Source organism: Balaenoptera physalus (assembly GCF_965194825.1).
Source record: "Balaenoptera physalus genome assembly, chromosome: 5".
NCBI lineage: Eukaryota > Metazoa > Chordata > Mammalia > Artiodactyla > Balaenopteridae > Balaenoptera > Balaenoptera physalus.
Window position 1 is genome coordinate 132180404 of NC_138884.1, and position 12058 is coordinate 132192461.

The following is a 12058-nucleotide window of genomic DNA, read 5'->3' on the forward strand; positions in this document are numbered from 1 at the left end:
TTATTAGGTCACACTTGCCTAAGTAGTCACCGTAAACTGAATGAAATTCTGCGTAAAATTTTCTTATCCCTTCCTCACCCCCCCCAACCCCTCCCCAACAAAAATCCATTCTCCTGATTATCTAAAGCTTGTTTTATTGAATGGGCCCGAATTGTTTTGTTGTTTACTTTCTTAACTCTTTGTTCATAGTCCCTTTTGGGTAAAAGTATAATTTATGTTATATATTATAAATGGGCAGACCTTGTTTTGCCCTGTAGTGCAGGGCTCTAAAAATGGTCATGCAAGATGAAACCATGCAAAATGATCTTAATACCCAATGGGGAAAATTACAACTGTTCCATGACCTTTGAAAATTTGGCAAAACATTAGGAGCTCTCTACTCTTGGTTGTAGGTGTACAAGGCAGTGGATTTTGGCTGTATAATAACTTTCTTGCTGGTCTTCCTGCTGCCAAACTGTCTCTGTAGTCCAGCCCTTCATATTTTATAAGGACCCTACAATTTATTTACCCATTTTTATGTTAATGAATTTTTAGATTTAATTAATGTTTAGATTCCAGGTTTAATTTTTTTGTTGCTGTAAAGAATGCTTCAGTAATATTCTTGTACATATCTTCTTGTGTGTCTGTACAAGAGTTTCTCTAGGGTATACATACCTAGAAATAGAAGTTTGTCATTGGGCATGAACAACTTAAACATTACTAGCTATTTTTAAATTGCTTTTTTTTTTTAATGGTCATTGTTTTTTTCATTAATAATTTGATCAATTCTCTCAATGTTTTGAAGTCCAGGTTTTTCACTCAGCAATTGTGTCATTGATATTTTTGGTGACTTTTGATCTCATTGTCAGAAATGAACTATTTCAAATTGTATGAGATTAGATCAGGGGTCAGCAAACTGCAGTTTTGGGGCCAAATCCAACTTACAGTTTATTTTAGTTTAGCCCTCTGGTTAAGAATGAACTTTACACTTCCAATGGGATGTTTAAAAGAAGAAGAATATGTGACACAGGCTGTATGAGTCCCAGAGTGCCTGAAATATTTACTCTCTGGCCCTTTACATTTTATCTTCCTCAATCCCACAGCACTTGGGAAAATGCCTCCAGGTTTATTTATCTTACTGATAGTTGTGAGTATAAATTTTGTGTTTCTGTTGTATAGTCTAACCTGTGTCTAAAAACAAGTTTGTAAAATTGGTTTGGTATTAAGCTGTTGCTATTTCTTTATCCTTTAAAAAGTGAGAATGTTGTGCCTCGGCATTACTAATATTTCATTGTTTGTCTTTATTCAAGTTAAAGCTATTTGGGATTGTATTATTTAAGAAATTAAGATAATTAAATCATTGGTGATAAGGTCTCTCTGTAGTTATCTTTGGGGAATTAGCTTCAAAACAATTCTGTTGTGTAAATATGATTGCTTGGAGACAGTTTAAGTATCGATGTACAAACAGTTGACATACTAATTGTAAATAATATTTAGTCATCAAAAACACTGTCCAAAGCAAGTTTTCTTAATAACTTTGTTTGCTTACAGATAATTTATGCATTCCTTGGTTGTTGGTAAATTTCAGTCAGATGTAGGAGTACCTTTAAATGTTAGTTATGCTTTTCATGCATCTGCCCCCTAATTAGCCTCAAATATTAATTTTTTTACAGTATGTATAATTTATTACTCTGAAATAATTTTGAAAAGATTATTTTTAAAGAGAAGAGGAAAACACACATAAGAAATAGATGAGAGTTTTCTTTTGGGGGGAGAAGGGAACATTATAATGAACCTTGTTAATGTTATGTAAAATTTACTAATGCATCAACTTAGATTACTCAAAGAATCAGGCAGAAAGATAAAATTGCGCCTCTCATTACTTGAGGATTTCTGTATTGATGCTATCAGATAACTCAGCTGAACATGACGAATGGCAGTATCTTTGGAGCAGCTGGATTTTGTCAGCCTGAACTCTGAGTTATTCTTCCTATCCTTTTCTTACTCTTATCCTTGACTGTTCTACCCTGATTCCCATATGTTCTAATCTATTTAATTGTTACCATATTATCAAATTTCAATATCTTTGAAACACCATTGTAGAGGTAGTATAAAAAATATTAAAAGATTATCTTCCTTTCCTCAGGCGTGTTTGTAATTTGAAAGACTTTTTTATGCCCATAATTTTTGTTCATTTGTCCCATCTATTCTTTTTTTCCCCCCTTTTCCTGCCTTCTTTTGGATTAGTCGAGTATATTTTGGTATTCTAGTTTATCTCCCCTATTTTCTTGATAGCTAAACCTCTTGGTTTTTCTTTTTAAAAAAACACTTGCTCTAGGATTTATAGTATACACACTTAATTTACAATTTACCTTCAAATAATACTATACCACTTTATGTATGATATAAGATTCTTAAAGCAATTTACATACCTTTGGATGGAGAATTTAGAAACTAAGTTCTGAGTGTTACCTCATCGTGAGCCCCCCTCTGTGGGGAAGGTCTCCTTACCCCTCTTGATCTCTGACATCTCATGCTAGGTGGCTGCCACCACAAACCCCGGTACTGATGTCCCCTCGTCCTTCTGTGCTGTCCCCATCTCTACCACCCCATGGCTCCCAAGCTCTATACTGCCTTTTCTCTGTTCCTTGTGGTGTTGCGCTTCTCACCCTACACCTAGTTATTCCCAGCATGTTGCCCTGAAACCTTTTTTTGTCCATGGGCTTCCAGAAATTCTCTTTCCATGTTCTGTTATATCTGACCATTTCCTTTATGTTAGCTTCTAGTTTTCTATCCTAGTTTATTAACTCCCTCCTTCCATTCTAAATGACCTGACATAGTTGTGATCTCATTGCTGTTCAGGATTATTCCTTGATTCCTTTACCTGGAAGGAATCTTGGTTTTATTTTTGCTTCTCTTCGTGGCATTCTCTATATAGTTGTGATATTTTTTTCTCACTGTATTTTTATTTTTTAAGAATATAATTATTGTTATATTTTAAGAATAAGATTATTTTAGTAATCTCTTAAACCATAAACTCATTATGGACACTTAATAAATATTCCTTGAATGAATAAATGAATGATTCAGTGCCTCTATTTGTCAGCAAAGAAATTAAGGTGCTAGATATTTGTTTCTGATCTTCCCTGCCTTTGATTTTGTGTGGATCTTTAATTTACTCACAGATGGAAAGTCATCATAGTAGCTCTGCATCTCTTTGTCATTTTACATAACTGAATTAATATATATATAAATTGCTTAGAACAGTTCATGGCACATAGGAAATATTCAATAAATGTTAGCACTTATGTTTATGAGTACAAAATTTTTAATTTTAATCATCTTGGATGAAATATTTTTAATGAGATACATATTTCTGAGAGTTGCTACACTGAATATATTGAGCATCCTTTTTTCCTTCATGAATTAAGTCATTGTGAACATCAGAAATAGTATAAGTCAAGTATGAATTAGTATTCCTTACCTCTTTTTTTTTTTTTTTTATTAATTTATTTATTTTTGGCTGTGTTGGGTCTTCGTTTCTGTGAGGGCTTTCTCTAGTTGCAGCAAGCGGGGGCCACTCTTCATCGCGGTGCACCTCTCACTGTCGTGGCCTCTCTTGTTGCGGAGCACAGGCTCCAGATGCGCAGGCTCAGTAGTTGTGGCTCACGGGCCTAGTTGCTCCGTGGCATGTGGGATCTTCCCAGACCAGGGCTCGAACCCGTGTCCCCTGCATTAGCAGGCAGATTCTCAACCACTGCGCCACCAGGGAAGCCCCAGTATTCCTTACCTCTTATTATCTCTTTCACATCTTGCTACTCACAACAAATTAAGTTGATTTTATCTTTTTAAATAGTTCATGTGGCTCTCTTCTCATTTCCATTCCATTGTTTTACCTTAAGCCTGTGCCTCATCTTTTCTCACCTATGCTGTTGTAAGAATTTCATAACTGCCATTCTGGTCTCATATGTTCCTCCAAACCATCCTTTATATTGTGTCTAGAATCATCTTTCCCTTATACACCTGTTATCAGTTAACTCCCCTAAGACTCTTCCCATTGCTTACAGGATAAAGTTTAAACTTGTTTTTGACATGGTCCTGCCTCCCACTTTAAGTAGCCTTACTGTCGCTGCATTCTCTCTGCCCCCTAAGCTCCACCTGTTATAAATTCTTAGATCAGTTCAAACTCAAGTTTGTTAGTCTTGTATATAACTGAAAAAGTCAATGAACTCTAAGTTAAAATCTTAAGAGCTCTTCTACCATTAAAGTGCATATCAACACCTGTTTTAGCTCATCAGAGACCTTTTTGATTTATTTCTGGGTCTTGATGTATTTCCTATTTTTGAGGGTGGTAAATCAACTGCACACTCACCTGAAGTGTTACTTTCTCTAGGAACATCCTTGACTCTAAGCAGTTGCTTTTCTATGTTTCAGTGGCACCTAAGCATCCCTCTATCCTAGTACTTGCCATGCTATATAGTATAACAATTATCTTTGTAATAAGGTGTCTTATCTGAAGCTAACTGTTGCCTGTACCAATTTGTAGCATTAGTTGACATTCTGCTAGGGTTTGCCTGTGTGCTTCAATCAGTCCGATTTTTATTTAATTGGTGTATTTTGTTTCGGAAATACTCAAGCTAGTGTCTAGTTATATCTCGTAAATTGTTGGGACCCATAATTTGCCTGGGATAGAACATGAATCTTGTTCAAAATAATGTGTGTGTGTGTGTGTACGTGTGTGTGCGTACACGCATGCGTGTGCAGAGAGAGAAGCACACACATACATGTCTAATGGGTTTGGAATTGTGTGGGGAAGGGTGTCAGTAGAAGCCAGATGCGGGGAAGAACAATGAGTGAAAGCCCATAGCCGAGAAAGACATCTGGCATTTTGTACAATAAACTTTATACCAGTATCTGAAGGGAAGAGTTGTGGTTCTCAGGACAGCATTATTATTATTATTATTATTATTATTATTTTATTTATTTATTTTTTAATCCCATGACTTCTTGTGATGTGATAACTAGCATGAGAAAGTAGATAGGTGTGTGGTAAGAATGAAAGCCTACCGTTTCATACTATGCATAATATTTGAGGTACTTAAGAAAGAAAAATCTTACTATTCAGAAATGTTGAATGTCCAAAAAGAAGTGTATCTTTGAATCAGTGATAAGCGCTTTATTGCTGGGAGTCCAGCCACTTTTATGAGGATTCTTCTGTTGATGGCCAGTTAGTAAAAACTGGTAGATTTTATTACTAGAAGTCCACACCTTTCATTCTTGGTACCCCTTCTAAAATAGCTGGACACAGAAGAGAAAAGAGATTTCCCATCAACTGGATGAAGTGCTGAGTGGCCGATATCTGAAGGGAGATTCAGACAGAGGCTGAGTGAATAGACACTACGGAGGGTAACAAGGGTCATTGTCATTGTCACAATGTGATACACTGACTGAGGGTTAGCTTTGTTGGTGGTCCTAAGATGTTTGTCTGCAGGAGTTATCTCCTTTGGCTGGAATAGTGGCTGAGAAGAGCTCGTTTGGCCCTGCAGATCCATAAAGTCAGCATCTACATGGCCAAGTCAAATGAGAGGAGGGAGCTGGAGAGGAGCATTTATTTTGGAAATACTCAGGGACTGTAAGATAATGTCATTGATTACATGATTCCCATTCCGTATTCAGGGATTATCATGGAGTCGTAAAAAGAATTAGCCCTGAGGTCTTGCTTCTTGTCAGAGAGGGCTGTTGATCTAGTATTAGACTGTTCTATCTTCAGTGCCTAGCACCATTCCTGATATATAGTAAAAATATGGATGGATGGGTAGACAGATGATGAATGAGATGTTAAACTATCATGTTTAGTCGCAGTCACTGTGTTGATGTGTAGTTTTTGGAATACAGAATGGCTTTAATTTTTGAGGCATAAATAACACCCAATAAAAATAAGCATGCTAGAGGAACTATTTTAATTAAAAGCTGGTTTTTGTCTATTTTTTTCCTCTTTTTCTTTTATGTGTGTATCTTCTCTTTTATTGAAAGACATACATGTGTTTGGATTTATAAAGACACTGAACAGTTGTTTTCTTTTCATTCAGGGGCCTGAATTAATGAACAAATATGTTGGTGAATCTGAAAGAGCAGTTAGAGAGGTAAGAAGATTATGTCTTAGAGTGGAACTCTGCATAGGAGAACCAGGCTTCTGTCCTGTACGGTTTCCGTTTTGTTTGGGGTTATAGATTTTGAAGTTTCCAAATCTAAATTCTAGTGGTATATTTTTTCTTCAGGCAAATATTATTTTTAAATGCAATTTTGGTCATCTACAATTCTTTGTTTTTGTTTTTAAACATCATAATATTTCCAGCCTTTAGTTTTTTTTTTTGTTTTTTTTTTGTTTTTTTTTTTAATTTTTATTTATTATGTTTATTTTTGGCTGTGTTGGGTCTTCGTTTCTGTGTGAGGGCTTTCTCCAGTTGCGGCGAGTGGGGGCCACTCTTCATCGCAGTGCGCGGGCCTCTCACTATCGCGGCCTCTCTTGTTGCGGAGCAGAGGCTCCAGACGCTCAGGCTCAGTAGTTGTGGCTCACGGGCCCAGTTGCTCCGCGGCATGTGGGATCTTCCCAGACCAGGGCTCGAACCCGTGTCCCCTGCATTGGCAGGCAGATTCTCAACCACTGCGCCACCAGGGAAGCCCCAGCCTTTAGTTTTACCAAATATTTTTTAACGAATGTCAGCGTTTCATTAAAAAAAATAAGGATACGTTTAAACTTAACAAAGAATGCATGATGTCAGAATGAGATTTAAATCCTTTAAACCAGGTAGCCCTTTAAATCAAATAAGCTTATTAGTATATGAAAATGTCACTGTACTCTTCTTATTTTATTTGCTTTACCTTTGACTGGTGATTTAGAAAGTGCATCCCCCTCCTCTCTCTTAAATTTTAAAGCCAGTGCCTGACTGGCCTACTGGCTACTCCATATTGCTGAAGCTGCATAACTGGAAAGTTCATGCAAAATCAAGGCACTGAAGTGGGGGTAATTATAGCAGTTTGACCGCAAGTCTCAGCTTTCCCAAGCAAAGATTGGCCTGCCTCACACAGGCACCCTGTATCCTCACAGAAGCTAAGCAAGGACAGGAACACATAAATAGCAGTGGAACGGATGGTCTCCACTTATGACATATGTGGGTATCAACCAAGAGTCTTAGAGATTAGAATACTTTGTTTTGCATCTGAGAAAAAAATTTAAGTTACTTTTTGTTTCTTTTTTTTTCTTGAAATGTAGATGATGGTTATAATATAAAACATCAACTGATAATGATAGCACCATCATTGATTAAAATATGAAAAAGGTGGTGTTTATTAATATTAAGGTTTTGGTGACTGTTGTGTATTTTTATGGTCATCATACTTGGGGCCAGAAAATGGGGGCCTAGGTTACAGGTTACACACATTTGGGTTTCTTTCTGCTTATGCTGAAGAAGCTTATGCTTATGCTGTTTTCTAGCCCATTTCCACATGTTTTCCCCGTGGCTGTCTGGCCAGTCTTTGATGTTGATAGTCTGATTGACTTCAGGTCTAACCTATCTATGCTTTTCCAAGTTTTAGCTGTTTTTCCATACAGTCTTCAGAGAAATGAGCAAAGTGTGTGACTTTTAGGTTTATGGGTATTTTATATGCTAAACTTTGGCTGATTTTATACATTTATGATTTTTCTTTTAAATATGTGTTTATTTAGATAAATGCTCCAGGCATTATACTAAGTGCTTTGCATTCTTTTTTAATTCATTTCTTAAACTTCTGAGGCGGGCATTTATCATAATCTCCATTTTAGAGATGTGGAAATCGTAGTTTAGAAAAGTAAAGTTACCCACTGAAGGTCACACAGCTACCAAGTGGTGAAGGTGGGATTTTAACTGAGATTGTTTGATAACTTAACCAAATTGTCTCCTACACACTTCTAAGAATATGTGTTGTTGTCTTGTCTCTGTTTGCAAGTAAGCACCATGGAAGAGGATACTTTTACATCCATTATGAAGTGCGTATACATCTGTTACAGGTTGTATACAAAGTGATTGGGCTGGTTGACTGGTACATAATAGATTTGGTTCTAAATATAATTTTCAAACTAAAACTAGCTATGGAGTTTTCTGGAATTTGCTGATCTTTAGCTAATGTAGCACTCTTTCCACCAGATCTTCCGAAAAGCGAGAGCAGTGGCTCCTTCCATCATTTTCTTTGATGAACTTGATGCCTTAGCAGTTGAAAGGGGCAGGTAAGAAATATTTAATAGGACTGCTATTAAATATTAGCAATTACAGTGTAGAGGAATTAAATTATTTCATGTCATCACTTTATAGTACTTTCATGTATAATTTTTTTTTTAAGACTGGTATGCATTTGGGGCATTTGAGCTAATTTTTATAGTTTACTATATAAAGAGAGCCCCCTGCACTGCCTATCAAAATTTGGGTTTTTATTAACATGTGATTGAAACTGTAAATAAAGTTCAATTAAGCATAATTACGTGATAGAGTAGAACCCAATTATAATAAAAGTTGTTATTATACAGATTTTAGTATTATCTGGATTAAGTCATGTTTCCTAAAATATAGTTACAATAGGATAAAAATTAGTATTAATAGTTTTGTTTCTGAATGTCAGACAATAAAGAGGATTATTTATAATATATCAAACATATATATGTGTATATATATATACATAAAACTGTTTTCAAGTATGATTTTGTTTTCTCTACAAAGATTTACAGGTCCTTTAAGGAATACATGCTACAAGTACTTCACGTTGGAGAGTGTTAATTTGTGTGTTTTCTTCATAGCCCTCTGATTATACATTGACTATAAAAGTTTTGCTGATGATAATTATAGTGATGGCAGAAGGCACCTTCCAAGTCTCAGTGTTAAATTTGATAAGAGGCATACTGCTCTCTTCCTTACTGGGTAGAGCTGCCTAATCAGATGAGAGTATGAACTGTCACTAGGAAACATTAGGAGGTAGCCTGCCCTGCTCTCTACCTCACCCATTTGATATTCTGTAAATACCTACCAGTCTTGTTATTTTATGAGTTGGAGTTCATGAGTCCTTTTATTACTTCTGAAGTGAGATGGAACAAAAGGTTACAAATAGCTCAAGTTCACCTTGACTGCAAGAGAAGAAAAGGAAGCCAGAGAAGTTTACTGAAGTAGGGTGATCTGCCACATTTATGTGCCATCAGAGACGTCTGTTTTTGGAGCCTAGAAGGGGACAGGGTGGGAAACATTGTTAAACATGAACCAAATGGGAGGTGGAATATGTAGCAGAGTTCTCATAAAATGCCTTTGAAAGGTAATGGTGTGAGAAGCCAGACAAGGCACTTGGTAGAAATAACCTGTTTTTGTAGGTAGTTTGGCTCAGTAGGAATTTGCAAATGTATTAAGAGATGCTAATAATTTGCAGCCTCTAGATATCATCTCCTCTAGTAGTCTTCATCATATTGTGAGCCCTTCCTCAGTGGCTCGTTCAAATAAAGTACAGGTAAATTCTGTGTAGTTTCCTTTGCATAGAGAAATTTCGGTCAAGTTAGTTGACATTTCAGAAAACAAAGATAAGGCTGAACTACCAAATGTAATGTTAATAGTCCAAAGTAGAGAGTTTTAGTTGTACTTTAGCTGCACTAAGTCTTATATAGTTTGGTTTTTATAACCATAAGAATCTCATAGAATGATATTTTGGTTGTTTTTTCCCCATAATTGTGTGATGGGCCAACATTACCTAGAAAGTTATTGTTTTATCTAGTTAGAGTGCTGTAACCTGAAAACGAAAACAAACAAAAGCTTCACACATATATTTTTGTTCTTCAGCTATTTGAATTGGACACAGTTTCTAGAAACTGAAAGCACAGCTGTTGATAGATAGCAAAAGTATGAAATTCCGAAAATACTAAACCAACTTTGTACACTGTTAAAGAAATAGAAAACATAGAAAAATTAAAAATTCCATAAGCTAGAAATTTTCTATTTAATTTTGGGCCGTAGAATATTCATTGCTTTCATTTCTTCTGTTTTTCTATGATAACATTCAGATCCAACTCATATGACTAGTCCAAAAATGTGACAGTGCCTAAGATGACTGTTTCTTCTTATCAAGATTTGGATTTCCACACTTAAGATGTTTAACAAATTGAGCCATGAATTATGATATATACTAGTCTGTACTATCCTGTGCATGTTATGTCAATTATTTTGACTACTTGAAGTTACTCAAATTAGCCATGAAACTGAGGATTGCAACCTGCACATTAAATAGAGTATAGACGTACTATTTGCTTAGCTTTAGAAATATTTGTGCTTTCAGAAAGAGAGATTTTTCATGCTTATAAAAGTGTCTACTTACAACCACTATTTTCTCCTCTTCCCTGCCCCATTTAAGTTCTTTGGGACTTGAAAAATAAGTAAGCCTGATATTTACTTCTCTTTTTCTGTATGCCCATTTAAATTATGGGTGTTCTGAATAAGATTTTTTGTCTTATTTCATATTGTGAGTTGGACGAAATGTTTTAAGATTCCCTTTGCAAAGTGCTTTAATGATCTGTAAATATTTGGGAAAATTGAAAATGCTATTAAAGTAACATAGCTCTTTGGAAAATGGATACTATGGTAGGGAGTAAGGCACTGATGTAGGGAAGAGATTTGAATTATACTGAGCTAATAATAATATTGGGTAACATTTATTTAGTGCTTATTGTATTCTAGAAACTGTTTTAAGTTCTTTACAGCTGAAGAAAAAAATTCATAAAAAGGCCCCTGAATTAATGCAAAGTAGGATATTACACAGTTGGTTCTAGTATTCTGCCCTGCCTCCCAGCTAGCTTAAATTTTTACCTTTTTCAGGGTTATAGTGGGGAGGGGAGAGCACGCTGGGCAGTACATCATCAGTCACTCTTGTCTTAGGCAACACTTCTGTCCCCAGAAGTAAAGAAGGATAGGGTGATTCCCCATATACTGTATTCTCTTGGCCCGGTCTCCTCTGACTGAGGAAATGGCCACTAGACTAATCTAGAGATTCCTAGAACAACTTCCTCTGTCTAGGACGTTCCAGCTAGTCAGTGGATCTTGGAATCATCCTCACCAGCTGACATTAATGACTTTCCTTAGAGAGATGGCCTGATGCAGCATTTTACTAGGAATTGGGAGTTGTTTTTTGTTGTTATAGGACACATAGGTCATTTGTAGCTATCTTGCTTTTAAAATGAAAATTTGCTTGCATTTTGCATGCACCAAGAAAATTATCATAAGTAGTGCTTGTGTTCAGAGTGTTGATAGTATATGTTTGGCTAGTCTTCTTTAGGTCTCTTTCAAGCCTGAATATTGACACTGGGGGTGTGGGGGGTAGATTTTAAGAAACAAATTAAGATGCCTGCCATTTGGGATTCTTTATGACGTTTAAAAATTATACTAGAAAAACATTTTAAAATTTGAATTGGATATGAGTTGTTGGCCTATAATTTAGAAATCATATGAAGAGATGATAGGGGATTTTATTTTATTGCAGAAGCTGAAAGGAAATAAATACCATTTTTGTGAAATTTTTGCCGTTGAAAAATAAAATCAATGTAATAATTACCATCATGGTGGTGAGATCTCCTTAAGATAGGGGTTAGCATTCCTTTTCTGAAACAGTCCAGTTAGTAAATATTTTTTGCTTTTTGGGCCATACAGTTTCTACTGCAGCTATTCATCTCTGTTGCTACAGTGCGAAAGTAGCCATAGACAACATGTAATCAAATGAGAAACAGTTGGCTGGCCAGATTTAGACTGGCTATAGGTTCCTGACCTGTTTTAAGATATCATAAAGTCCCTTCAGTCCACGGCACTCTGACTTTTGAACAGGGATAATTTGGAAAAGGGGCTTGACTTCCGAAGGGAAAAGAAAATTAGTCTTTTGGAAAAGTCTAATTTCAGTACTTTCTATAGCTGAACATTTTTTCCATTGTTGTGTTGCCTATCTCTAGCAGATAATAAAGTTTTATAAAATCATTTCATTATGTTAGTGATTATACATTTGTTCTTAAACTTGGAGTTGGTTTTGATTT

General features: G+C 35.8%; 1 protein-coding gene across 6 annotated transcripts in view; it reads left to right on the forward strand.

Moving 5' to 3' along the window:
- The window catches only part of AFG2A (AFG2 AAA ATPase homolog A), a 331452-nt gene that overhangs the window by 86678 nt on the left and 232716 nt on the right, over positions 1 to 12058 (forward strand). For 5 of the 6 annotated variants that reach the window (XR_014263917.1, XM_082462783.1, XM_082462781.1 and 2 more), the window contains exons 12-13: positions 6069 to 6122; positions 8163 to 8242. The exons of the other annotated variant lie outside the window; for it this stretch is intronic. Coding sequence is in view for 4 of the 5 variants with exons in the window: in XM_082462783.1 (XP_082318909.1) it covers positions 6069 to 6122; positions 8163 to 8242 (134 nt within the window). In the remaining variant the exon portion in view is untranslated. The remainder of the gene's footprint in view (positions 1 to 6068; positions 6123 to 8162; positions 8243 to 12058) is intronic. 6 annotated transcript variants of the gene reach the window in all.